The 27,090-nt window shown below is 65.5% G+C and overlaps 2 protein-coding genes across 3 annotated transcripts; both read right to left on the minus strand.

Moving 5' to 3' along the window:
- Nucleotides 1–17: 17 nt before the first annotated feature.
- ABCA7 (ATP binding cassette subfamily A member 7) lies at nucleotides 18–17,053 on the minus strand. Its single transcript, XM_087425899.1, is given in 47 exon segments — nucleotides 18–314; nucleotides 414–654; nucleotides 1,115–1,207; nucleotides 1,501–1,604; nucleotides 1,677–1,811; nucleotides 2,501–2,642; nucleotides 2,808–2,914; nucleotides 3,414–3,476; nucleotides 3,560–3,680; nucleotides 3,753–3,882; nucleotides 4,230–4,353; nucleotides 4,447–4,591; nucleotides 4,860–4,975; nucleotides 5,160–5,337; nucleotides 5,710–5,879; nucleotides 5,968–6,145; nucleotides 6,248–6,280; nucleotides 6,466–6,614; nucleotides 6,617–6,755; nucleotides 6,893–6,991; nucleotides 7,070–7,194; nucleotides 7,364–7,518; nucleotides 7,597–7,701; nucleotides 7,906–7,954; nucleotides 8,162–8,466; nucleotides 8,719–8,782; nucleotides 8,869–9,053; nucleotides 9,275–9,412; nucleotides 9,609–9,748; nucleotides 9,848–9,979; nucleotides 10,286–10,457; nucleotides 10,654–10,764; nucleotides 11,027–11,228; nucleotides 11,308–11,529; nucleotides 11,650–11,872; nucleotides 12,189–12,365; nucleotides 12,597–12,814; nucleotides 12,988–13,155; nucleotides 13,346–13,462; nucleotides 13,739–13,878; nucleotides 13,961–14,171; nucleotides 14,402–14,482; nucleotides 14,857–14,933; nucleotides 15,046–15,158; nucleotides 15,245–15,386; nucleotides 15,572–15,665; nucleotides 15,753–17,053. Coding segments are annotated over 47 exon segments (6,555 nt in total). The 5' UTR covers nucleotides 15,819–17,053; the 3' UTR covers nucleotides 18–158.
- Nucleotides 17,054–18,392: 1,339 nt separating this feature from the next.
- On the minus strand, nucleotides 18,393–25,809 carry CNN2 (calponin 2). 2 transcript variants are annotated; one of them, XM_004441367.3, is made up of 7 exons: nucleotides 25,678–25,809; nucleotides 21,790–21,911; nucleotides 21,192–21,258; nucleotides 20,969–21,106; nucleotides 19,887–20,003; nucleotides 19,588–19,734; nucleotides 18,393–19,062 (listed from the first exon to the last, which is right to left on the minus strand). In XM_004441367.3, the coding sequence occupies exons 1-7, from the start codon at nucleotides 25,738–25,740 to the stop codon at nucleotides 18,787–18,789; spliced, it is 930 nt and encodes a 309-aa protein (XP_004441424.1). In that variant the 5' UTR covers nucleotides 25,741–25,809; the 3' UTR covers nucleotides 18,393–18,786. The 2 variants fall into 2 exon arrangements, with proteins under 2 accessions (XP_004441424.1, XP_087282030.1); XM_087425904.1 differs by lacking the exon at nucleotides 20,969–21,106.
- Nucleotides 25,810–27,090: the final 1,281 nt, after the last annotated feature.

A 27,090-nucleotide genomic window follows, 5' to 3' on the forward strand; every position in this document is an offset into this window, starting at 1 on the left:
TTTCGGACACGCGCGCACACAGTTGCACACCACGGCTCCTCTTTATTATTTCCTCCAGGGCGGCGGCCCCTCTCGGAGCCTCTGGGTCCCGCCCCAGCCCCTCTGCCCGGCCTGTGTCGCTCTCAGGGCCTCCCACCAGCCCCACGTAGAAGGTAGGCTCAGAGCACTGTCCCGGCCGTGCTGGGGTCGTCGAGGAATCGGGTGATGAGTTTGGGCCGCTGCGGGCCCGGCACAGGGTCCGCCCCCTCTCCTGCCTCCTGCTTCTCCTCCTCGTCCTCCTCCTTCCCCTGGTCCTTGGAGAAGTACAGGAATACCTAGCGGGCGGGTGGCCCGAGGACACAGGAGAGGTGGTCAGCCTGAGGGCCTGGCCCCCAGCCCCGCCCTCACCCCAGCCGCATCCCGGCTGCGGGCACCTCCTCCAGCGTGGTCTGGCTCACAGAGAAGTCCTCCACGCCCTGCTCCGCGCCGTGCGCCGCCAGCTCGCCAAAGACGCGCCACAGGGCGCAGCGCCCTCCCGGCGGCAGCTGGAAGCGAAGGCGCCCGCCATGCGCCTCGCGCAGCTCGGCCCCCGGGAACGCCGCCGCCACGAAGGCCACTGCCGGCTCGGACCGCGCCGCGGGCACCCGTAGGGTCAGCGTGTGGCCGGCCCCGAATCTGGGGTGAGCGGGAACGGAGTTACTAGACACGCCCATGGCCCCGCCCCACAGCTCTCCAGCTCTTCTGACCCCGCCCCCTACACCTGGCCCCTCTTGACCCCCGGCCCAACACGTGACCTCATCCCGGCTCATCCTTGCCCCGCCCACATGCTCATCCTGTCTCTAGCCCCGCCCTCATAAGGCGGTGCCCACACTCAGGCTACGCCCCCAGCTCGCTCTCCAGGACCGTCCACTCCTGAGCCTCCTCCCCCTCCGCCCACGGACGGCGCTCACCCATCAGACCCCGCCCCTCATTCATCTCTCCTGGACCATCCACGGCCCTCGCCTCCCCTCCGGTTAGAGCCTAGCTGACCCCACGTGGCTCCGCGTCTGGTCTCTCTGCTGGCCGCACCTACACCCCCACCCTCATCCTCCGGCTCCTGCCTGCACAGCGGCCCTAGGGGCCTCGCCCCGCTCACCTGCCCTTGAGGTGCTGCGCGCTGCCCAGGCAGCGGAACCGCCCGTTCACCATGATGGCCAGGCGCGTGCAGAGCGCCTCGCACTCCTCCATGCTGTCGGGGGGACGAGCGCCATGAGCTCCGGCCAGGCCTGGGCCTGCGCTACCCCGACCGAGGACCCTCCCCATCCAGGCTCTGGACACTTCCCGCAGCCCAGACTGCTCTGGCCCGGGCCAGGTACCACCGCCGTGTGTCCACCGACTCGGGCCTGGCATCCTCGGCCCCAGGTCAGGGCCACTCCATGTCCCTGTGCTGTCGACAGCCTCTGCTCGGCTCCTGGTCCACCTCTCTCCCCGGAGCCTAGACCACCCTGACCCACAGCCCTGGGCGTCGGGCGCGGGGCCCACCTGTGCGAGGTGAGCACCACGGAGCGGCCCTCCCGCACCACAGCCAGGATGCTGTTCCAGAGGAAGCGCCGCGTGCTGGGGTCCATGCCGGTGGTCGGCTCGTCCTGGGAGGGGGCGATGCTTCAGCCCCGCCCCGCCCCGTCCAGGCCCCGCCCCCAGGCCCCGCCCCCACGCACCAGGAAGACCACGGGCGGGTCGCCCACCAGCGCCACCGCTGTGGCCAGCTTCCGCTTGTTGCCGCCGCTGTAGGTGCCCGCAGGCCGGTCCGCGTACTGCGGCAGCCCCAGGCGCGCCAGGCCCAGGCTCGCGGTCTGCGGGGCGGGCCGGAGTGGGGGACCCCAGAGTGAATGTGGGGGGGCAGAGTGAGAGCAGGGGGTCGGGATGAACATGGGGGGCAGAGCGAGAGCGGAGGGGGTGGAGTGAGCATGGGGGACAGAGTGAGAGCCGGGGCGGGGTGAGCATGCGGGGACAGAGTGAGACTGGGAGGGCAGAATGCGAGTGGGGGCGTGGAGTGAGCATGGGGGGGAGTCAGGGGGGCCACAGTGGGGGAAAAGGGGGACCCAGAGTGAGTGAGGGAGGGCTGAGTGAACCAGGGGGTGCACAGTGTGGGGTGGGGGCCAGACTGAGAGTAAAGGGGGGCTACACTGAGCACTGGGGGGGCCACAGCGAGGATGGGGCGGGAAGGGAAGAGAAGGGGGCGAGGCTCCATCCGGGGGCGGGGCCCCATCCTGGGGGCGGGGCCGAGTGGGCAGAAACGGGCCTGGCGCAGGCGCAGGAAGGCGCGAAGCCGGAGGTGGAGTCACGGCGAGTGGGCGGCGCCCCAGCCCGGAGGGGTCAGGGAGGGGGCTCCCTAAGCGGGGTGGGAGTCAGGGTGCAGCCTGGATGACCGTGGAGAGGGGGGTGGGCCCACGTGAGTGGACGAGCTGGGGGTGGGGGGGCGTGGGCAGGGAGAGCAAAGCTGGGGTGACATCCAGAAGCCGGGGCGGGGGGGGGGTGTCACCTGGGCAACCTGAGCCTCGGGGACACCGCGCAGGCGCGCGAACAGCTCCAGGTGCTCGCGGCCGGTCAGCAGCTCGAAGACGGCGTCAGACTGGGGGCAGTAGCCCATGCGGCGGTGCGCGGCGGCTGGTTCGCGGGCCACGCTGGGGACGGGGGACAGAGGCTCAGGGCACTGGCCAGGCCCCGGCCATGCCGGAGGCAGACAGGAGTCTCAGGACCCCCACCCCGGACCCCCCTGGTAAGGGAGAGGGTGTCTCAGGGCCCTCCACCTGCAGGGGTGTGGGGTACCGGGGCCCAGAGCCCCTCACCTGTGGCCTGCCAGCACCGCCTCGCCCCCGCTGGGCAGCGTTTCCCCGGTGACCATGCGAAAGGTGGAGGTTTTCCCCGCGCCGTTCACGCCCAGCAGCCCGAAACACTGCGGGTTCACCCACAGACGGCGCTCAACAAAGCCCGGGCCCCGTCCCAGCGCCTCAGGTCCCAGGGGCGCGTTCCTCGGTTTCCCCTTGGAGGGCTGTGGACACGGGGGCCCCTGGGGCAGACACTGGGGGTGTGCGGGGAGGCGTAAAGCTGCCACTTAGCAGGAACGGCCGTCAGCACAGGAGCTGTGTTTAATCAATCCTGGCACACAGTAGGGGTCCTATTGAGGCCGTACACAGCAAGTGCTCAATAAATCCCAGGGCACGAGATCACTGGATGTCTCCTGCCACACAGCGGGTACTCAGGCTGGGTGTGCAGTCAGCCTGAGGCAGAGAGGTTGGCTGGCACACAGTAGGTGCTCAATAAAGGGCAGCAGGCTCATAGTAGGTGTTCAGTAAAGGGTGGTATGCACACAGAAGGTGCTCTGTAAAGGGCTGTGTGTGCACAGTAGGGCAGCCTCTCACAGCCCCTGCACCAGGTCCTCAGCTCTGACTCACCTCACCAGGCGGGATCCCCAGGCACAGGCGGTCGACAGCTGGTGTCCTCTGCCCCTGGTACACCTGGGAGGGCAGCAGGTCCCTGAGACGGGTGGGTGGGCCAGTGGGAGCCCCCTCCCCACCACGCGCTGCCTGGCCGCACCCACCTTTGTCAGGTTCCACAGCACCAACACGTCCCCTTGGGTGGCCCCTCGGACCACCCGTTCCCGCTCATGGGCCACGTCCTCATCCTCCTCCCGCAGGGGTGGCAGCGGCCTCAGCTTGGGTCTGAGGGCAGAGACGTGAGTGGGCCCAAGGCCAGGCCCCGGCCCCTGCCACCCTACCCCGGGCCCCACTGACCGTGGCAGGAGGCGGTGACGGTGCTGCAGCAGGAGCGTGAAGAGGAGGAAGAGGGGCCCCTGCACCACCATGGCCAAGAGGTTCTTGCCGACCACCTCCCAGCGCAGGGGTGACTGGAAGTGCCCATCTCCTGGGGGGACAGGAAGGAGCGACTGGGTCCTTAGGGGGTTTGGTTTCTGGGCCCTTCCTCATCCCAGTCACCTTGGGTTCTTAAGGGAAAAGACAAAGAACTGGATAGGCCACTCAACTGTCATAGAAAACAGTGATATCACCACCTCTCTTATTTAGGGCCTGAGATCTCTTGTGATGTGACCCAAGATGGAATTAGCTTTTATGGCCACTTTGCTGCACCTCTAACATGGCCCGGACTTGGAGCCACCTAAGACCTTCAGGTTTCTTCTCAGGGGCTGATGTTTGTCCCCACCCTGTATAATTCACTCCTGGCTGGCACTTCTCCACCTGGAAGGAGGTTCTCACCCAAGCGCTCAAAGGCGTCAGCCACGGCCTGGTTCCGCACCATGTCAATGAGCCCCCGGCCCAGGCAGAAGTGGGGGAAGATCAGGAAGACCCGCTTCAGGATCTGGCTCACCTCCTGCAGCTTCTGCTCGGGGGTGGGAAGAGGGAGGCGGGTCAGGGGCTGAGGCCGAGGCCCCAGCCCAGCCCTGGCCCGAGGCCCAGGCTTGCGGAGCCCCACCTGATCGGAGAAGAGCTCCAGCACAAAGGTGGCCATGCTGCCATTGATGCCGATGAAGAGATTGATGCAGGTGAGCACCACATAGGCCGTGCTGGGCACGGAGAAGAAGAAGGAGGCCGGGTACATGAGCGGCGTGATGGACCAGCTGGAGGGCAATGGGAGTCGCTGGGTAACCACCCAGACGGGGCTAAGTGGCCCTGAGGGGACTACAGACCCTTCCCGTCCTCCCTGCTGTATCTCTATTAATGTGTCTGGACAAGGTGAGCTTTTAAAGCCACCTTGGCATACCATTGAATTAGATCACACTTGGGGTCCCCTCAGACCTCCAGATCCTCTCCTTGGGAGCTGCTACAACATTAGGCAGGGCAGCAGGGCAGTCAGGAAGAACAGGCCCTGAGGGGTTGGGGCCTCACCCATACAATAATAGCAACAGCAGGAGAGCGGGCAGGTTGGCAGGGGCCACGTACGCCCTCTGCTGGAAGGCCAGAAAGATGAGCACCACGATGCATGCTGCCACCAAGTAGTTACACTGCATTGGAGACAGCAGTTAACCCCCATCGGCGTGCGGGGGCAGGAACAGCCACTCTCCGCCCTGTGCCCCACCCCAACCTCCCTGCATTTTGGGCAGCAGGACACCAGGTCTCCCACCATCCCCAAGACTTCCCCCGGGGCCATCCTGGACAAGTCCCCGTGCCTCCGGGCAGTCCCCGCACCATGTCCCAGAGAAAGTTGCTGAGCCAGTAGAGGGTGGGAGGCAGGCCCCCCATGAACTGCAGGTGCTTGGCTCCCGTGACGCGCTCCTCGATGAGGATGAGTGTGAAGCTGGCCGGGATGAAGGACATGGCGAACACCACGCAGATGGAGACGAGCACGTCCACCGAGGAAGCCATCCTGGGGCGGTGGGGAGGGCGCAACGGTTGCTCAGAGCGGGGCTGGGCAGGCCATCAGTGGGTCTATGGGGCTGGCTGCCAGTGGGGAGACGGCCCGAGCCACTTGGGATGAGGGGGGCTGGGTGATTTGGGAGGGAGAAGTTGTACAGGTCTCTGGTGGGATAAAGGTTGACGTGATGAGGACGTGTGGGCTGCTGAGGGGACTGGAGCCTGTGGAGCCTGTGATGTCGCATCACCCCAGCCTGGGGAGCAGAGGAGCAGTTCCTGTCCCCCATTCCCACAGCAGAGCATGGCGGAGTGCACATACACTCCCACCACTTAACACAACAGAGAAACCGAGGCAGGGGAGGCCATGCAGGGCAGACGGACTCACAGCACGGCCTTGGACAGCTGCTCCTTGGTGAGGTTCAGGGGGTGGTTGAGTGTGGTGATGCTGTGGGCGCTGCGGGCGGGGCCCGGGGGCAGGTGGGCACGTAGGAGTGCGTTGTTGGCTCGGTTGACAAAGGCCACCATGGCGTGCCAGCCCTTGTTGTTGAACCAGATCTGGGGCGGGGGGTCAGGGCTGAGGGGTCAGGGCCATGGGGTCAGACCTGCCCCCACCGGCTGCCCGCCTGAGACCCCTGGTTCCCACCTTGAGGCTGTCCCGGGCATCCAGGCCGTGAGCCCAGGCTGTGAGGTTGTTCAGGACGTGGTCGAGGGCCCCACCGGGCTGGGGGCTCAGCAGCGCCCGCAGCTCCTCCAGTGAGCGGCCCACCTCACGGCCCGAGGGCAGGCCCGGGTCGCGGCCCCCCAGGGAGAAGCCCCCGTACCTGCGGGGCAGGGGGGCAGCTGAGGGCCGGGGAGGACGGGGCGGGAGAGCCCCCAGCGGGCGGGCAGGGGGTCAGCAAGGGGACCCGGGGGGCCCTCCTCACCTGACCTCGTTCACCCACTTCTTGGTCTTCAGGCTGCGGGAGAGACGGACAGATAGACAGACACGGGGTGGGGACAGCGGTGTGAGACAGACGCCCGGGAGACGGTGGGACACGCAGGGGCACCCCGGCCAGGGTCCACCCGACCTCCCCCGGGGCCAGACCTCCTGGGCCCGCAGACCCGTGTGACAGCCGGGGAAACCGAGGCGGGCGGCACTCACCCCTGGCGCACGAGGCGCGGGTAGGTCTTGACCAGGAAGTCGGACAGGTTCCGGCCCGTGAGGTTCTGCACCATCTCGCCCGAGCCGCTCAGGGCCTGGGGCGGCGGGGGGCCGCCGGCCGCCGGGGGGCAGGTGGGCAGCAGGCGGCGGGAGCGCCGGGCCGGCTGCACTCGCAGGCCGGGGAGGGGGCCGCCGGGGTCCAGTTGCCGCCGGCCAAGACCGCGGCCACGTCGGCGGGAACCTCGGGCACCGAGAAGTGGCAGGCGGCAGGCGGCACGCACGCGGGCGTCCTGGGGGACAGGGTGGGCTGTGGGCACCTGCTCCGGGGGCTCCCTGGCAGGCACGGGGATGCTCTGGGCGCCCCCCGAGGCCCACGGCCAGGGCGCAGAGAGGGAAACTGAGGCCGGGTCCAGGCGGGGGGCCTCACCCGCTGGAGCTGTTCTTCGGGGACGGGTCCTGTAGTCCCGCCTCCTCCAGCAGCGCCTCGAGCAGGCGCGCACGCTCGGGGTCCCCTGGGGCGTCCTCGCTGTGTGTGGGGAGTGGGGTCAGCGCCGCATCCCCAGGCCCCTGGCCCCCCCCCCACCAGCCCCTCCTCTGCGCCCACCTGAAGAAGGACACCTGGGCGCCGTACATGCTGGGGCTGAGCCGCAGAGCCGGGTAGTGTCCGAACGGCGGCACGATGAGGCTGAACGCCAGCGCCAGACCCACAAAGAGGGCCGGCAGCACCATCTGGGGGACCGGCCGTGAGCTGCCCTCCCTGCCCCTGCACTACGACCATCCGTGGCTCCCCAGTGCTCGCAATGCAGGTGCTCAGAGCGGGGGGCACGCCCGGGGCCGGGCGGTTGGTTGAGGCCACCGAGTGGAGACCGGTGCGGCGTCCCCCACGCGCCCTCCTCACCTGGGCGAACAGGCCACAGCGGCTGCGGCGGGCCAGCAGAAAGTGCTTGAGAAGCAGGGCCCGGAGCTGTTGGCGGGTCAGCGCCCAGCCCTGCACATGGCCTGCGGCGTCCGGCCTGGAGCCCCGCAGGGCCTGTGTCTCCGGGGCTGACCCGGCTGTGGGGGAGGGGAGGCTCGGTAATCAGGACGTGGGGGACCGCGAGGGGCCACAGGGTTGGGGCAGGGACCACTCACCCGGCGCCCCATTCTCCAGGGCTGACTCCTCCGGCTGGATCTTGAGCCGCGTGGCCGTGTCCAGGTAAGCAGTGCCGGTGCACGGGGGCGGCCTGCGGCCACCATCTGTGGAGCCACCGGGGGCCAGGGTCAGGGGTCAGCCTGGGGTCTGGGTCAAGGTCAAGGGTCACAGATAGAGGAGCCAGGAACGAGGGTTGGAGCTCAGGGCTGTGCTTCGGGCCAGGCTCAGCCAGGGGTCAGGACTTGGTCTGAGGCCAGGTCCAACTCTGGCCCAGGGTTGGGGGTAAGGACAGGGACCTGCAGCCGCACCCTGTGGGTCTGTGTCCCCAGCATTGTCCTCCACCACCTTCAGGAAGATCTGGGGAGACAAAGCGGGGGCTCAGAGTGCGGGGCCCCACAGGAGGGAGCCCCTCGACCAGCTGTAGGACACCGTGTATCCCCCAGGCCTCCCCAGGGTATTTGGAGCCCCGCAGTGCCCTGCCCTCTCCCTGGGGTGCCCTGCTGTCAGCAAGCAGACCCCGCCTCCTCCTCCAGGCAGCCCGCCCCCCGCCTCTGGCTGCCGCACCTCCTCGAGGCTGGTGTCGGAGATGCCGTAGCCGGCCAGCCCCAGCTCCCCCAGCCGCCGGTCCAGCTCGCGGAAGAGCTCGGCGAAGCTGCCGTCCAGGGCGCCCTTGGAGGGCAGCGCGAGCACCAGCTCATGCGGCAGCTCCTGGACCAGCCGCGCCCCAGGCGCCCAGCGCTGCACCAGGGCCAGCAGCCGGGGCGCACCCGGGGGGACAGTGGGAGGCTGCACGGCCCCAGCTCCCAGGCCGCCTCTCCCAGCCCAGCCTCCCTGGGGGAGGGGCTTGGCCACCCAGGAGGTGCCCGTCCCTGTGGGCAGAGAGGTCAGGGGTAAGCACTTGACAGCAGGACTTGACCTGGGGTCAGCGCCAGAGTCCACCTGAGGTCAGAGGTCAGGGGCGTCTGTGTGTGGGCTCAGCTCAGGTTAGGTTAAAGGCAGGGCCGGAGTCAGGTTCAGCCCGGGGTCAGGGGTCGAGTCTGGGGTGATGAAGCCCCACTGCCATGAACCAAGCCACTGCCACCCCTGGCCACTCCCTGTGGCTTTCCCTCGCCAGCCCTCACCGGCCGGGCTGCCCGGCTCCTTTTCCTGCCTGGCATCCACGCTGTCCTCCATGTCAGCGTCACCCTGCAGGCAGAGGGGCACCAGCTGCTATGGCCGTCGGGGCTGGACAGAGGCTTGGGTCAGGGGTCAGGGGTCAGTCCAGCCCTCACCTTCTTGCTGGTGGCCAGGGGTGGGGGACCTTTCACCAGTGTCAGGTGGTAGCTGGAGCCCAGGTGGCGACGCAGGAAGAGCAGGGAGCCACAGCAGCACAGGCGGCCGCCCGCCACCACCGCCACGCGGTCTCCCAGGAGCTCCGCCTCGTCCAGGTGATGGGTGGAGAGGACCAGTGTGCGACCTGGTGACAGGGACCCAACCCACGTGTACCCTCAAGCCACAGGTCTCTGCCCAAGCTGTGGCCTTTGCCAAGAATTGCCTGCCCTGTGTGGTAAACTCCTATTCATCCCTCAAAACCCCATCCCAGCACCTCCTCAACAGGAAACTTATCTCCTTCTCAGAAACCTTTTCTAGCCCCTCAAGCAGAATCCAGGGGAACCCTGGGTCACCCCTAACTCTCACCTTCGCGGTATTTGAGCAGCAGCTCCCAAATACCACGGCGAGAAGCAGGGTCCACACCAGCTGTGGGCTCGTCCAAGATGACCACCGTGGAGCCACCCACAAAGGCGATGGCCACTGAAAGCTTCCGTTGCATCCCACCTGGGAGGGGACAGGTGTCCAGATCTCAGCATGACCCCCCCAGTCTTGGGCAGGGCTGCCCCCCCTCCACGCCCCTTCCCCCACCCACCTGGACCGCAGTGCCTGGCTCCTCCTGGGTCCCCCAGACGCGCCCTTTTCCTCTAGCTTCCCACCTCCCTTGGGATGAAGTCCCAGCCCCACTCCAGGCCGGGCTCACCGGAGAGGTGGCGCGTCTGCGCTCGCCGCTTGGGGACGAGACCCGTGTCCTGCACCAGACGGTCCTGCTCGGGGCCCACGGCAGCTGCACTCAGACCCTTCAACCGCCCATAGAACCAGACGTGCTCGTCCACGGTCAGCCTGCGGCCATGGGCGAGGAACAGAGCGGCCACCATGGCAGGCGGGTCCCCGAGCACCCCCGGGCCTCCCACCGCTGCCCCGGGGCCCCCCGAGACGCACATGTCGAACAGCACGTTGTACTGCGGGCAGACGCCCAGGTGGGGCCGGATGGCTGCCATGCCGGACCGGACGTCATGGCCCAGGACACAGGCGGAGCCACGAGTGGGCGGAAAGAGGCCACTCAGGATGGACCTGCGGGTGCAGGGGTCTCAGAGCAGCTGCTCCTTCGGAGGGGGAAACTGAGGCCCCCAGAGAAGGGGCACCAGCGCTTAAAGGGCACCTACTGTATGCACGGACCAAAGGAGTGTGACGTCCCCATTTTACTGGGGAGGGAAACTGAGGCTCAGAGAAAACATGTATCGCCTGCCTACTGTGTACCCAAACAGAGGGTCCCCTCCCACTGTTGACACGGGAACCTCCCGACCCCAGACGCCTTTCCCATTGAACAGATGTGCAAGCTGGGGCCCAGGGGCGGGGAGGGCGGTGGCGGCCACTCACAGCGTAGTGGTCTTGCCGGCCCCGTTGGGGCCCAGGAAGGCGGTGATGTGGCCCTGGTAGAAGTCCAGGCTGAGCCCGCGCAGCGCGGGCTGCGGGTTGCCAGGAAAGCGCTTTTCCAAGCCCCGAATGGAGACCCCCGGCATCAGGCCGGGCGGCGCCTCTTCCACCAGCACTGTGGAAGGAGGGCAGACTCCGTCGGGGGAGCCCGTTAAAGCCGGTCTGCAGAGTGGGGGACCTGTCGGGCTGGGGTCTGTAGGAGTTAGGGGAGCCCCCGGGCGCCTGGGGATTGGGATCTGTGGGAATCTGGTTTTTGGGGGACCTGGGGCATCCAGACGGGGAAGCGGCTGCTAAGGCTTGCGGGGCCTCACCCTCCGGGTCTTGCAGGGCGGGGGGCGGGGCGAGACCCTTGGGGGGCCGAGGTCCGAACCAGTATCTCCTCCGAAAGGGAAAGTTCCACGGTTCGGGGATCCCGTACTGGCCTGGGGGGAGCGGTGCTCAGTTGCCCCTGGAGCCCATCCCCCTGGAGTGTGCCAGCTCTGGCCACACACCTGGGATCACGGCATCCAGATAGGAGGTGACCAAGAAACTCCGCCCACCGGCCCAGGCCGCCCCGCAAACGCAGCCTCCTATGCGCATGCGCCAGGAAGCCCCACCCTCTCACTTCCGACCGGCCTCCAGGTACCAAACAGCCCCTCAGCCCCGCCTCCCTCGTGCGGATACGCCCCAGCCGGGAGTCCCCACCTGGGCACACGGCCTCCAGGTACCAAGTGGCGAGGCCGTAGAGCACGGCATCGAGCAGCAGAAGCCCTGACACTTGGGCCAGGCTGAAGACGTCGGCCGTAGGCCCGGTGCCCATGTTGTGCCACTGCGCGCCCTCGCCCCGCTCCTCCAGCAGCGCCAGGCCCTCGCAGCCGAAGCCGAAGGCCACGGGCGACAGAAGGCTCTGCCGATGGGGGTGAGCGGGTCAGCGAGCGAGCACCTGACGGTGTCCCACACCCCGCCCGGCCCGGCCCGGCTCTCACCGCGGCCACCCGGCCACCCACGGGCAGCTGGTCCCGCCAGGCCACGCACAGCACATAGGGCAGATAAAGCACGAAGTAGGCGAGGCCCCCACAGGCGGCCGCCAGGTTGGCGCGGGAGAAGAAGGCGCTCAGCAAGAAGCTCTGGACCACCGTGGCCACGGCGAAGGCCGCCAAGAACAGGAAGACCACGGCCGGGTTGCTGTAGCGGAGGATATCCCCGAGCTGCGGGAGGCAAAGGCGCCCAGATTTGCCCAGGGGCGCGCACAACACAAGGCGCCTCCTGGCTGCCACCCTCCCGCGCGCGCGCCCATTCTGCAGCCAGGAAGACCGAGGCGCGCCCACCTTGAGCACCAGCACGAGCAGCGCGGTGCTGAAGAGGAAGGGCCCGAGGCAGCTGAGGAACCAGCTGAGCCACAGCACGGCGCCGCCAAGCCCCATGGCGCGCATCGTGTAGCGCAGCCGCGTCTCCTTCTCGCGCACCACGGCCTTCACCGTCAGCGCCACCGAGTAGATCCAGGCCAGCGTGAGGAAGAGCGGCAGCGACCGGCTCAGCACGCGCAGGAACCTGGGGGTGCGGGGCGGCAGAGGTGGGGGCAGAGACCCTGTGCAGCCCCCGTCTGGCACCGCGTTGGCCTCTCAGGATCCCAAGACGCAGCCAGCCCTGGACATTCGCCCTCCCTTATCCTCGGGCCCCTGATCTAGCCTCAGGGTCCCAGCGGTCAGCACAGGCCACGTTCTCCGGCATCCGGAGACCCCCGGCCCTCGGGGATCCCTGCTCCTCCCGCCACGGGCCGCGGGGTTTGCAGCCTTGACTGCGTGAGCGTTGCAAACGGAGTCGGGGTCCCCCCCGGGACCCGGGTTCGGACGGCTGGGGCGCTCACGCGTCGTCCACGTAGCACGGGTAGGGCATCTGCTGCACGTAGAGGCCGGCGCGGGGCGCGGCGCCGCTGAGCACGCGCACGGCCGCGCGCTCCAGCAGGTCCTGCAGGTACACGAAGCCGCCCCACACGTAGCGCAGGTCCGTTAGGGGATCAGCGGCCGGGCCGGGGTCCCAAAACCTGCGGCATCGTGGTCCACACAGTAACGAGCGGCCGGGAACTCCCAGCCCTGCCCATCACAATCTTAGCTCCGCCCTCACCCGCGGGCTCATTTATGCTTTCGGCCCCGCCCACCATGGCCCCAATTGGTCTAAGGAGTCCTGGGCTCCGCCTACCATGGTCTCCAATAGGTGGTATGCCACAGCCCCGCCCACCACACTCTTCGCCCCGCCCCACAGGCCACGCCCCCACCTGTCTCTGATCTTATTGGTTTTCATGACGTCGTCGATGTCCATGCGGATCTTGATGCGCACGTGGCCGGGGCCTGGGAGCGGCGCGGGGTCCCCCGGGTCCTCGGGCCCCAGGAAGACGACGCCCGCCCAGAAGCGGCGCTCGGCGAGCAGCTCCAGAGCCCGCACCACCAGGGCGCCCTCCGAGGGCAGCGCCTCTAGCTTGTCCAGCGTCACGCACTGCAGAGGGGCGTGGGCGTGGGCGTGGGTCCGAGGCACCCAGGGCCTCCCCTTGGACCTCGCGGCAGGGCCGTGCTCCCTCCTCAGAGCCCCAGGGTGGGGCTGGCTCCTCCATCGGACCCCCACAGGGTGAGCTGGGTGAACCCCAGTTTCCCAAGTGAACACCCCCTCACCTCCATCACATGACCCAGCATGCCCACCAGGTGCCCCACATCAGTGTGCATGTCCTGCCAGCTGTAGCCGCGCCCACCGGGGTCCAGAAAGGCACGAAGGGCCTCCGTCCGGTTCTGGGCTCCGGGTCCCGGCTGCCTCTTTCCTGTGCCCTGAATTTCCAGGAGCCTCTGGGGGGTGGCAGGGGAAGCTGGGCGTCTGCGTTGGGCATTATCATCCCTCTCCCATCTCCGGGGCCTGTCCTCACCATGGACACCACATCCCACCTCCACACCCGTGTGCAAGCGGCCCTGCCCTTTACCCAAATCCTCAGCAAGGATGGGTTGGGGATGGATCTGCTGCCCTCCATCCTGGCCGCACCTGCAGCATGGCGACATTGGCACTGTCGTTCATGAAGCTGAAGAGCTGGGGTCCCAGCAGCCCCCACACCTCCTGGACGTCCTTCAACAGAGCCAGCTCCTGGAAGGTCCGGTTCACCTGCGGGAGACGGGCGCCAGGACCAATGCCTGTTCACGGCCCTCCCCTCCTCTGGGGACCCCCGCCCATCTCTCCTGCCTCCTCCACTTTACTCCATCCTGTGTCTGGGAGCGCAGGCACATGCTGGTCCCTCTGCCTGCAATCCTGCAAACTCCTACTTCGTCAACACGTGCTTCCATGGCCCACCCCAGGAAGCCTCCGGGTCCCAGCCCTCCCTCCAGCCTGGCCCTCACCCACCTGGGCTCAGGGAGGGGCCCGTGACCCGCCCACCCTCACCTGGGCCATGAGCTGCTGGGTGAATGGTGTGTCAGGTGCAAACAGCAGCTTCCCGAGGACCAGCGGCTTCACGCGCCTCCAGAGCAGGCGGGACAGAGGGTGGGTGTCCAGGGCCCCCATCAGCTCAGTGCAGGCAGGGCCTGGGGTGGGGGCGCCATGAGGCCCTGCCCCCGTGCCCACCGCCCCACTTCCCCCACCAGGAAGCCGAGGTCAGTCGCTTACTCAGGGTGTTCTCGGGTAGGGCCGGTGCCGCCTCCTGCCCCACCAGCTCCTTCAGGTCCCTGGCTTTGTACCAGTTGAAGGAGAATCCCCCAGGGACGCTAGACCCCCTGGCACTGCAGAGTGCTTCTGACACCACCTCCAGAGGGCCATCTGTCCCTCGGAGCCTCCGCAGCAGCCTCTGCAGCTCCGCCAGGCTGGGCAGCGCCAGGAGCTGGGGGGAGGTCCCCAGAGGGCGCTGACTGTGCTCCCTCCCTCGAGGTCTTCCTACCAAGCCTTAACCGGGATGGGGCACCCCTCCAGTAGCACCCTCTCCCTCTCCTCCTGCCAAGTCCCCCCAAAAAACCTACCCAAGGAAGTGCCTGGGGTGCCCTGTCACCTCCCCATCTAGGCCGCCAAGCCTTAGAGTGTCCCGGCTGGGGTCGAGGATGAGGGACCTCTTACCTCCTGGGCCAGGTCCTCTGCTGCCTCCACGAAGCTGCCCACAGACTCCTGGGCTTGGCCTAGCTCAGACCCCAGGAATTCCTGGGGAGAAAGACAACAAGAGTGACAGTGACCTTGACTGAGGTCTCTAGGGATCAAGTACTTTGCCAAGCCCCAGGCGGTCCCTACTGTCATAGACCCCGTTTTACAAATAGGGAAACTGAGGTTCTGAGAGGCATGTGGCCCCATGCAAGGAGTCACGGGCTGGAGTCTCCACCACCACGCCAGACACGGCCTATCTGGGCACTGAAAGGACAAAGAACATCACTCCGGGTGCCCAGGACAGCCCAGGCAGGGGCCTGGAGGCTGGCCTCAGAGGCCCCCAAGGGAGGCGCCCGACCCAGGATGGGGCAGTGCAGGGGCTTCCTGAGAGCAGCATCCCAGAGTCAGCCTGGTCTCTCCCTGCCCCACCTCACCCCTCGAAGCAGTGTCCCCAACAGCTCAGCAGCCAGGGGCAGTCCTTCCTGTGGCCAGTCACTCAGCAGAGGCTGGGCTGGGAGAGGAAAGAGTGGAAGTAGTCAGGCAGAGCTTGGCCCGAGATGCCCCCACCGCACGCCCATTTCACAGCCAGGCAGGTCGAGGCCCGGAAGACCTGGCCTCCTCACCTGCTCTGCGTGCAGCCCTCAGCGTGGGCATCAGCTTCCCCAGTCCGGCCAGCGTCCGGTGGGCACTGGGGCCCCCCAGCACAGTGCGGGCATCTGCCAGGAGCCGGGAGACCCTGGAAGCAGAGAGAGAGGGGAGGAGGCTGGGGCCCAGCAGGCACCCCCGAGCCCATGGCCCCCGCACCCGCTGCCGCCGGCTCACAGGGAGTCGTTGAAGTTGCTGAGCACGCCGGGCTCCTCGCCGGGGGTGGGCCGCGGGAAGCAAGTATTGTTCATGTTGCAGATGAGGCCCTGGAGCCAAGGCACGGTGCCCGCCGAGGGCAGCGGCTTGTTGGGGAAGTGGCCTGCGGGGACCGGGCACCTCGTCTGAGTCCCCACCGTGATCACACACTCCCAGGGCAGAGCGCTCACTCTCAGCCCTGTGTTGGGTGCCCGGTCCGTGCTCCCTGCCGCTCACCGGGGCCCTATGGATAGGGTGCCCTATTGCTCCCCAACACACACAGAGGGTCTGCACCCTGGGGGGGCTTACATTCGTGCTGCTCCAATGGGGGGTGGGAATGGCGGACAGCCACCAGGATGAAGAAGAGAAAGAGAGGCCACAGCAACTCCACCAAGAGCTGGATCTGGGGGGTGCAGAACAGGCGGGGATAGTGGGGGACAGCGGGGTGCGCCTGGGCCGCCCCGCCCTGGGCCACCCGCCGGGGCATTACCGGCTGTCTCCTGCGATAAAGGAAATTCTTCCAAAGCAACAGCATCAGCTGCGTCCAGAAGGCCATGGTGGGAATGGACAGCGGACAGGGGGCAGGACGGAGGGGTCAGGCTGAGGACGTGCTGTGTGGCTGCGGCAACTCCCTGTCCCTCTCTGAACGTCATTCCTGTATCCCACTGCGCATGATTCCTGAAACCTCTCCCTAGAGCCGGGCAGATAGTGGGCACTTTTAAAAGGACGCCCCTCTCCTCGGATAGGTGGAGCGAGCCAATGGGAGCCCTGCCCGAAGCAGTCTCGCCTCTGATTGGTTGCCGGGGCTGTCGCTCTCCGCAGGGGAGCGTCGGGTCCCAAAGGCAATCAATTAATTCTTCAGGGGGCGGAACCTCGGCTTAACCCCTTCATCGCCAGGCTCCGCCCTAAGCCCCACTTGGGAGCCTCCAGGTCCGGGCCCCCAGCCTCACCTCTGGTCCGGGGAAGGATCCCCTTCTCTCCCCCGCTCTTTCCCAACGAGTATTTACTGTGCTGAACATTTTACACGTCTGGATGGAAGAGGGGGAGAACCCAGGCCCTCAGAGAGACAGGCAGAGTCACCCAGCTGCAGGCGGGGCCCCCAGCTCTGCCCACCCCTCATGTATTATTTATCACTAGAAGAACCACAAGATCCAGAAAATGAGTTAGGAGAAGCGGTAGCGATGGAGGCTCCTGGAACCAGCGGTTCCTGATCCCGTCGCTCGCTTGGAACTGTCAAGCTGCGGCCTCCTTCATTATTGTACAGATGGGGAAACTGAGGCCGCCAGAGGGGCAGGGAGTTGCCAGAGGTCACATACGAGGCGGGAACTAGGACCCAGGACCCGCGACCCCCACCCAGGACTCTCTTTACATCACGTGGGATCTGGGGGGAGCGGCCTCAGTTTCCCCATTTGTAAAATGGGGGCAGAGGGCTGGGAGGAGTTCTAAGGGGAGGGGCTGCAGGTGGATGATGGCACAGCCCCTCTCAGCTGAGTCTCATGCCGAGTCTCCCCAGTGAGAATGAGGGATCAGTTCTGCCGCCGCCCGACACTCACATGCAAGGGGTGAAGGTAAGAGTCTGGACACGGCCTGCACCCCTAATTCCCCGGGAACCTGCCTCCGTCCCATCCACCCCGACTCCCGCATTCTCGAGTCTCAGGCTTTCCTCTCTCTCCGGACCCTCTCACCGTTCCAGCCCTCAGCTCTTGCTGCCTTCCCTGAGCCCGACAGCGGCCGGGGAGCGCGTCTCCTTTAAGAGGAGCCCCCGGGCGGGCGCGGCGCCCCTGAAACCGACCTTACCTAGCATCCGGTGCCTGCGGCCGCGCCCGGCCCCGCCCTCGCCCGCTGCCATTGGCCGGCGTCTCCGCCACTCACGGGCTGGGCCAGCCGGAGCCCCGCGCGCCAAGGGGGAAGGCGGGGCCACACCCAGCCGGGTTTCTTAAAGGGACCGCTCGCTTCTTGCTGCATCACCGTGAGGCGGCGGGGCGCCTGGCTCGCCATATGTGGCCCGCCTCCGGACATACCAGCCGGGCTGTCTCCCCACGTCGCATAGCCCCCTGCAATACCGCAGCTCCCGGTCGCAGGAGGTCTCTTTAGCCCTGCCCCCCAGCCCTGCCAGACTTCCATCCAGATAATGAGGGTTCAACTAGTCATTCGTTCATTCGTTCATCCAACAAACATTCCTTGGTCCCTACAGTGGGCCAGGCAATGGCATAAGGGGGAGAGGGCCCCCAACATTCTAAGATCAAGTCCTGGGTCACAATGGTCACCCCCACTTTGAGGAAAACCTCTAGCTCTGTTTCCCACTCTGGAAAACTGGGTCTATTTCACAAGGTCGTGGTGAAGGTGAAACAAGTGTGTGGACGCACAGCTCTGAAGGCGCGGGGAAGGGAGAGGTGTGGAGGGCTCCACAGAGGAGGTGGTTTTGGTGTTGGGGCTTTGAGGATGAATAGGAGTTTTCCAGGGAGGGAACTCCAGGCAGAGCGAATGCACAGAGGGCAGGAGGCTGGATGTTGCAGCGTCCAGACAGGGGTGGCGTTGAGGCCCCCACTTTCTTTCTAACCAGCCAGGAGGCCCAGCCACTTCCCCAACCCCAGGTCCTGGCCCTCAAACCATTTCTGGGAGCCACAGTCACCGTGCCCTGGGCCCTAGCTTCTCCCTCTCCCGAGGCAGCTGTGGGGACTGGCTTAGAATGACAGTCACCCCCTTGCCCCCCACCCCAGGCCACCACCCTCCCGACGCCAACACCTCCCCAGGCAGCCTTGGACACCAACTCTGCCAGCACCTTCTTTTCCTAGAAAGAGGTTTTATTGCCTTTGGTCCACAGTTGGTATTTCACATTATCTCTTGGTCCCAGGGCTCCCTGGTGGGGGCTGGTCTCTGGGAGGGCCTCAGGGTGGGGGTCACCGTGCAGTACTCGGTGAGGGGGCTGGGGAGGGACAAGTATGGAGGTGGGGGGGCGTCTGGCTTTGTCTCAGTCACTCAGAACTCCATTGTGCTGTCTGGGCCTCAGTTTCCCCCCGGGGTTGGCGGCCTGAGGGTCCTCAGGAAATCCAGTCCCTCCCAACACCTAAAACATCTCGGGACTGTGACCCGGCCCTCCCCCAGGGGACCTAGTCCGCCCCCAGCACCCCCTGCACCATCCCCCCACCATTCCCCTGAAAAAAAGAAGTATTTTTCTTTTGTTAAAACTGCCTGAAACTTCTGTGGGTACAGAAACCACAAACTGTTCGGCAGAGAAAAGGGAACAGAAAAAGAAGCAACCGGAAACCATTCGGGGCAGTTCCCCTACCTGCCCAGGTTTCTCCCCCACCCCCCCAGCTGGGCCCAAAGCCTGCTGGGAAATTTGCTGCCGGTCGAGCCCTGACCAGACCCCCACCCCACCCGCATCTGGAGACTGCCTTCACCCTCTCCCCCCAGACCCTCGGCAGCAGCACTCGGACATGTAGAAAAACAAGATGAAAACACAGAAAAACCCAAAAACCCAGACGGGGCGATGATGTGGGGAGACGCCCTGTGCGGGCGCCTCAGTAGCCTGCCCCCTCCTGGTAGTAGGGGGGGTACTCTGGGGCCTCCCCTGGGCCCAGGCAGTCGCCAGCGGCCGCTGGAGCCCCGTCGGCCGCTGGGCCTTGTGGGCAGTACTTGGGGTCGTATATCTGCCGGCCGAGGCCGAAGACCTGGCCACTCTGGTTGGCACCCTGCGTGTAGCCCATCTGCAGGGACATGGAGGAGTTGTCACATTTGTCTGTCCCCAGCTTGGTGTCATAGATGTGCCGCCGGGTCCCGGGCGCCGTCATGCCCACCTGGAGAGGGAGCAGAGCATCAGGGCAGGAAGAAGATGGAACACGGAGACCCCAAGAAGAGAGGAGAACTGCCAGATTCCCATCGCCCTGTCTTTGTACTCGTGGCACAAACTCCTATGGACCCTTCAAAGCCCAGCTCAGACACTCTTTTTTCTGACTCTACGACCAGCAACCCTCTCCCTGGGAACCAGGGGTGTTGCGTCCAGCTCTCCCTGCCAGCCAGGAAGCTCCCCCTTGGGGCTTAGGCCTCCTGGGAACCTGAGAGCTCCACGACCGTCACACTGACACACGTGACATGGCAGGAACGTGTGAACCACGGGATCTAAAGGTGTCAGAGTTAGATGGGCCTGTGGGCAAACCTTTGAGGGAAACTGAGGCACGGAGCTGGGGACTAACTTCCCTGGGGACACACAGTAAGCCCAGGCGGAGACAGAGAAGGCACCACCAGAGAGGGGGAGGGAGACCAGAGTGGGGACTCAGCGACAGGGATGAGGCCGTGGGTTTGGGGGGCGGGGCGAGGCCCACCTGGCTGGCGCACTTGTTGGTGCCCATCTGGAGGCTGATGGTCGAGTGGTCCATGGGCGGCAGGATATGGTTCTTGGGGTCGTATAGGTGCCGTCTCGTGCCGTAGGCCGTCATGCCCGACTGGCTGGCGCACTTGTTGGTGCCCATCTGCGGGGAGGTGGGCAGGAGAGGTCAGGCTGCCCCGCCAGGCATCGAGACCCTGCCCCGCATTCGAGGGCCACCGGGCTGGACGGGGCCTGGGCGTTGCATCAGAAGCCCACGCCCCCGAGGGCCCCGGGGGCGGAGGGGCCGGCGCCCACCTGGAGCCCGATGACGCACTGGCCTGCCTTCATGGTGGCGTCGTCGAAGTTCCGCTCTTGCTTCTCCGAGTACTTGACGCCGATGTCCACGCCGCTCTGCAGCCCCTTCGTCTTGGCCTGGAGGGGGCAGCGTGGGGAGCGTCAGGGAGGGGCGGCCGGAGACCTGGACCCAGCCTGGAGCGTGCGAACCCGGGGGACACGGGGAGGGGGTTGCAACCTGCCCCGTCCACCGCCGACACCTCAGCTGTCAGACTCGCCCGGTCCCCGTGGCCCCTGCCTTCCAGTTGCTCAGGCCAAGAATTTGGGGGCGTCCCTGCCCCCCAACCTTCCATCACCTCCTTCCACCCAACCCCCCGCCCACCCGTCCAGGCCACGGCCACCATCTCTCCCCTGGACGCCTGCCCCCGGCTCCTCCCGGGCCCCCCGCTCCACTCCCCACGTGGCAGCCACAGGGGGCTCCTGAGAACACCATTCAGGACACAGTTCACGGACCCCAAACCTCCTCCTGTCCCCCCGTCACGGCTGTGCTGGTCCCTCCTCCTGAAACACTGTTCCAACCCACCCTGGTCTCGGTTTAAGGGTCCCCAGACCCTAGACATCAGTCTCACTCTTCTCCTTCAATTGATAACTTCTCACAATTTATAACTTAGAAAAAATGACTTAAGAGTGAGTTTAAGGTAAACTCGGGACTCTGGGGGATAACGAGGTGCCAACGGGGGGCCCTCGATTGTAACAAGTGTCCCACTCCACGCGGGACGTTGACGGCGGGGAGGCTGTGCACGAGTGGGGGCCAGGGATATATGGGGAATCTCTGTGCCTTGTGCCCACTTTTGCTGTGAACCCAAAAGTGCTCCAAAATATAAAGCTTTTTTCAAACAAACAAAAGTTTGTTCACTGGCTGCTCCTCTATCAGACGGCGAGCCCATAACGGGGTGGGCCGCGTCTGCCTCGTCCACCGTTGAACCCCAAGGGCCCGGCGCCTCGCGGGCGCTCAGGAACATCCGCAGAGGAACGAATCTGTAAATGCACGTCGACCTCGCTGTGTGACTCTGGGCAGGCAGCTACCCATCTCTGGGCCTCACCTTCCCCGCCAGGGCGAGGAGAGACACCTGCACTTGCGTCATGTTCCCGCTCTCAAACAGGTCGTTGGCCTCGAACAGGTCCACGGGGTTCATGCCGTAGCCAACCATGGCCTTGATGAAGTTGGAGAGGTTTTCTAGCTAGGGGGAGGCAGGAGATGGACGGTGAGGGGACCCGGGTCCGCCCGCCCGCCCGCCGGGGTCCCTCCGCCCGCCGGCCCCTCACCTGGTGCCAGTTCTGCATGGAGCGGTTGACCTTGGGCACGGAGCCCGGCTGCAGCTGATTCATGAGTCTGGGGGGGAAACAGGATCTTCCGTTAGTGCGGGGGGGCCTCTGAGACCGAGAGACCCCGTCTCATCTCGGCCACGCTCACGCCTTCCCGGGCAACCTCCTGCCTCTCTCCGGGCCTCAGTTTCCCCTCGTGCAACGTCATCGTCACCCACCAAAAAAGCAAAAATGCCAAAGAGTGACAACAGCCGGTTTGGGGAGCATAACCCGGAACCACTGACTCTGGGGAGTGAATCTGGGAATTTCCAGGAACATCTTTAACGTGCGAACCGTGGAACGTTTGAACGGCCGCTGGATGGGATGCAGCAGAGAGAGGCCTCCAGAAACTCGAGCGGCTCAGCTGTGAAAGGAAGGGCGTGAGATCTGGACGCTCGCAGTGAGCCACCTCAGACAAAGCGAAAAGACAAGAAAGAGAGAGCGAGAAAGAGCCGAGACGCGTGGAGGCAAAAGCGAGCAAGCTTCCGACGGCACGTGGAGCGTGGTCTCAAGGGCAGGGCAGTCAGGGTGACCAGCGGATGGCAACGCATGCACTCACGTGCACAAGATAATGCCATCCTTCAGACCCTTCTGGAAGTCGGGGCCGATGGAGAGGCCCGTGAGTCCCTCGATCCAGCTGCGGAGCTCTGCCTCCTTCTGAGGGTCATATTTGGACAGGAGCTGCAGGAGAGAGGGCACGGGGTGGGTGAGTACTCACCCAGCAGCGGGGCCAGGGACTCCGAGGGAAGAAGAGACAGAGGGTCCTGGAGGTCCCCACACCACTAGAGCAGACGCTCCCCCTTTCCCACCAGCAGGGACGTCACGGGCACTGATAAACCCCTCACGGCACACACACGCCCGTACCTCTCCCTGATAAAGACGGGCGCAAATCTACTTCCGAGGATGCCAGACCCCACACGGCCCTGCAGGATCAGTCCCCGCAAATCTCCTCGCTCTCTCGGCACTAGAGACACTGACCCCTCTCTGCTGTTGTTTTTAAATCGTGGTGAGATGCACATAACACTTGCCATTTTAAAGCGCACAATTCGGTGGCATTCAGTGCATTCACAGAGTTGTGCAACTACCACCTCTACCTAGTTCCAGAATATCCCATCACCCCAAAAGGAAGCCCTGTCCCCATTAGCTGCCACTTCTTACTCCTCCTTGCCCCCAGCCCCTGACAACCATGAACCCACTCTCTGTCTGTGGATGTGCCTGGTCTGGACATTTCACATCAATGGGATCACACACCGTGTGTCCTTCTGTATCTGGTTCTCTCACTGAGCGTCGTGTATTCAGGGTCCATCCACGGTGTGGCTGTGTCAGGGCCTCACTCCTTTTCATGGCTGAATACTATTCCATTCTATGGACGGACCACATTGTGTGTATCTACTCACTGTTGATGGATATTTGGGTGATTTCCACCTTTTTGGCTATTGTGAATCATGCTTCTGGGAACATCTGTGTACCAGTTTGAACACTAGTTTTCAGTTCTTTGCGGTATACACTGGGGAGTGGAATTGCTGGGCCATGTGGTAATTCCTCATTTAACTTACTGAGGAACTGCCAAACCTTCCTCTGTTCCTTGAACTAGCCACACCAGTCGCTGCTTCAGGGCCTTTGCACATGCTATCACTTTTGACTCAGATGTCTGCATGGCTGGGTCCCTCCCTGCAATCCAGCCACAGCTGGAAGGTCCCCTCCCTGGAGAGGACTCCCCCATCCCCTGGCCATGACGCCCTCCTCGCACCCTCTCTCCCCAACCCTGACTGATTTCCTGCAGCTTTGGTCTCCATTCCCTGCTGCTCGATGTATCTCCTTGCTCATGGTCCATCCCCTCTCAGTCCAGCTCAGTGTTGCCTCTGCAGCCTCTGGGTGTCTGGATACAAATGCTCACGGTCCCCCATCAGCGCACACCCACTGCGCACGAGCACACACACGCCCTGTTCCCCGGGGCAGCATCTCAGCACCGAAGGCCGAGGAAGCCCGGGAGAGCCCCAAGATGTCAGGGAGACCCAGGCCGGGGTGCGAGGAGACGCGGGCAACTCCTTGCGGGGTGGTAAGAAGCTGAGTCCAGCCCCATCCAGGACCAGACTGTCCGGCCCAGTGGATTTTACGCTGGGGACCCCAGAGCCACACTTTGCAGACCCAAGTCTACTCCCAGCTCCGCCCCCAACTCCCCGACGACCACAGACAGTTCTCTCCCCGTGCCTCAGTTTCCCCATCTCTGTCTAGAATTGTTGCATGAGGGTCTCCTGACTGGGTCCGCTTCCTGGTTCCCGCATATAAACCCAGGGAAGTGGGATCAGGGCTGAGCCGCCCGGAGAGAGTGCAGGAGACAGAGGCGGGAGGCCGGTTACCCGATCCGCCCGGCCCAGCCCCCTCGGGCCTTGGTCTCCGGGTTCCCACGGCCCCGGGGAGCAGCACACGAGAAGGGGGTCATGTCCCCAGAGCCGAGCTTGAGGCCGCCGGGCTGGTCTGGACGCCTGGTCCACCCACCCAGCTGGGCCCCGTCTCCAACAGCTCTCGGGGGCCGGGAGGCCAGGGTCCCGGACAGAGGCGCCTGCCCGGCCCCGCCCGCAGTGCCCCTTCCTCCCCCGCTGCCCAGCCGGCCGTCGGCACATTCCTGCTCACCGCAAACTGCCAGGAATGCAGCCGTGGCCTCCGTCTAAATCGGGACCAGCTGTTCCCAGCGGTCTAGATCCCCCTCCCCACCCCAGAGCTGGCCAGAGAGCTCACGGCCACGGTTGCTCAGAGACACACACACTGGACACTGGCCTGCCTCCGTGCCATCCAGCAGCAGGGAAACTGAGGCACGGGGGCCAGGCCGAGGGGTCTCCGGGTCCCCCTCCTAAGCAGCTGGTAAACTGCACAGGGCGTGGGCCCAAAGCCGCAGGAAGCTGGTTTCCAATGCAGGCGCGCCCCCGAGGGACCCTGGCAAGCCGGTGGGTGCCCCACCCATCCTCCAGACCTGCACACTGAGTGCTTCTGGCCTCACCTCGCCGGAGCAGGTATCAACCTGCCCCCGTCCCGCTCCGTCCCCGGAAGCTGCCCCCACCCTGCCGGGTGCTGCGCCCTCACCCGCTTCCTGCTGCCCCCGGGGAGAAGCTGGGACCAGGAGGACCACGGCCACCAGCCGCTGGACACGGCAGGTCCAGGTTCCAGTTGGGACTCTGCCTCTTGCAAGCTGTGTGGCTCGGGGCAGCTTGGGCGACGTCTCTGAGCCCCGTGTGCAAACCGGGGCCCTTAAATGCCTCGGCGCCGGGTGGGGCCACGCGCCACGCGCCTGGGGCCCGTGAACGCCCAGCCGGTGGAATTATTGCTGGAATTACGGCGGAATCGTGCGTTCCAGGGGCAGTCGGGGGCTGGCTGAGGGACCCTGCCCCGTCCCTTGGCTCCCTGATCCTCAGCTCCCCTTTTCCCCTTTCGGGCTGGAGGAGGCTCCGCGGGAGGCCATGCAGAATTCTCCGCCCCGTCTGCGCCCAGCCCGTCTGCGCCCGGGGTGCGGCCCGCAGGTGCCGGTCGGGGGCTGGCAGGGCCGTGCCCTCCGCGTGCCCAGACAGGCTCCCGGCGGCTGCCGGCTGCGGGGCCACATTCCCAGGTGCCTGGTGGGAGGATGTGGGGGGGCAGGGATGACAAACCCCCTCCAGTGGGAAGCGACCTTGGGTGTCAGGCCTCTGTCCTGCCCCCGGGGTCGGGGATTACCCCCTGCTCCCCCTTCCCCTGCTGTGTGACCCTGCAGAGGCGTCTGCCCCTCTCTGAGCCGGCAGCACAAATGATTTCTTAAAAAGTGTCTCCCTGCGGGCCCCACCCGGGGTCTCCACGTTACAAACCGCACACATTTGACGGTCCCATTCAGGGCAGGGAGCCCTCTCCTCTCCCTTTAACTTTGTTGGACACGGACAAAGAGAATGTAGGAGGGAGCAGCTGGGGCGGCCCCCTCGGCTCGAGCTTCCCCTGGTGCCCCCCCTCCCAGGTGTAAGAAGTGGGGAAATTCCTGGGGGGGCCGCACCCTTCTGAAAAAAACACCCGGCCCCGCCCCCTTCCTCTCGGGCAGCTGAAGTGGCCCCAAAAGCAGAAGTGGGGCCGCGGATGACGAGGGGGCTGCTGGGGTCCCCTCGGACCCTCAGGCCCTTCTCAGGCCGCGAAGCGCTGCGGGACCCCAGGGCTGTGGGGTTGGGGGGGTTTCAGATGCGGGCGGGCTGGGTGGCGGGCCGGGGGGAGAGGTCAGACCCGAGCGCCCCAAGAGGTTGGGGGGACGGGTGGGTCCCCCGGATGGTAGACCTCCCGGCCCCCCCAGATTCGAGGGAGCCCCGCGGGCACCCCCAGATGTTAGGGAGGAGAAGGGCTGCGTGCCGGGTCCGGAGCTCCCTGCCCCCCGATGTTGGGGGGCCCTGCGCCCTGCATTGGTCCGGGGGCGCGGCCTGGGCGGGGGTCCCCTACTCACCCGGTTCTTGACCTCGGCCGAAAGCCCATACGAGGGCCCCTTGTTGAACTGCGTGGAGCTCATGGCCGGCGCGGGACGGACGGACAGACCGACGGACGGACGGGCTGCCGGCGCCGGGACGCGGGGCGGGACCACGCCCCCGCCGCTGATTGGCCCCCCGCGCACATGGCCTTATAAGGCCGGGCCGCGCCGGATTCCTGCGGCCGCCGACTTCCTGCGCCCCTCGCCGCCGACCCCCGCCCGGCTCCCGGAACCGCCGGGAAACTGAGGCACGGGGGCGCAGGGGCTCTGGCCGCCAGGACGTGGCACTCCTGCCCTGTCCCGGCTGGGCGCCCCGAGGCGGCTCTCTCGCCCTTTCTGGGTCTCAGTTTACCCTTCTGCGCGAGGATGGGAGACGGGGGAATTGTGCGGTGGGACCCTAATTCCCTTGGGGCACGAATAAGGACCCCTCTCGGCCACTTAGAGGCGCCTCCCAGTCTAGTCCCGCTCTAGGAACTCCCATAGTTGGGTGGTGGACAAGGGACCTAGGGCAGGCTGCTGGGAGGAGCGGGCCAGGGGAGCTGGGGTGTGGAAGGATGAGTAGGAGTTCGCTAGTCCCAAAGGGATTAGTGTTCCTGGCAGAACAAAAGGCACAAAGACTTGCAGGGACTGTCTGTGGTTGAAAGCGTGTAGAGGTCAATCAGACAGGTTGGGGAAGGAGCTATGAGAAGAGGCCTTGAATTCTGGGTGGAGGGATGAGGCCAAATGGGGAGGGGGGTGGAACAGCAGAGGGTTGAGGTCAGGAGATGCCCTGGGGGCAGGGCTGAGGCTGCCAAGTGTACCAGGCCAGCCCGGGCACACAGTTTGCGCTCAATAGGTGGTGTCTGCTTGTGCAGATCAATCAATCAATAACAGAATAAATGAATCCACTTATTCAGTAACTCATTCATTCATTCACACAACGATTCATTCATCAAAAGCCCCCGACACAGCCTCTGGGACAGTCCCTTGCCAGGTGATGCTGGCCCCCAGGAGACTTAGCTCTGGCCCTGCCCATCCTGGGGAAGACAGAGCCAGGTACAGACCCCCTGCCCCATTTGAGCAGGCACAGGACAAAAAGAGGGGCCTGGGGTGGAGGAACCTGCAGGGGGAGTGGGGACTCCACCGGAGGAGTCCAGGAAAGCTGCATGTAGCAGGGGAGGTGGGAGATGGGGTTTTGAGGCATGGGTAGGAGTCTGACACACAGGTGGCTGGTTGGGCTCTGTGAGGGCCCCGAGACAACTCGCCCTGGTGCCCCACTGCCTGGATGTCCATTTTCTCTCTCTGCCTGTCATTCTCCCAGTCCGTCTGGCTGAAGGCGCCTTTCTTCAGGGGTCAAGTCCCAGCCGGCTGGTCTTGGGTGAGTCCCTTTCCTTCTGGGTCTCAGTTTCATCA

This window comes from Ceratotherium simum, chromosome 39 (genome assembly GCF_057802395.1).
Source record: "Ceratotherium simum simum isolate JZ-2026a chromosome 39, ASM5780239v1, whole genome shotgun sequence".
Classification (NCBI taxonomy): Eukaryota; Metazoa; Chordata; class Mammalia; order Perissodactyla; family Rhinocerotidae; genus Ceratotherium; species Ceratotherium simum.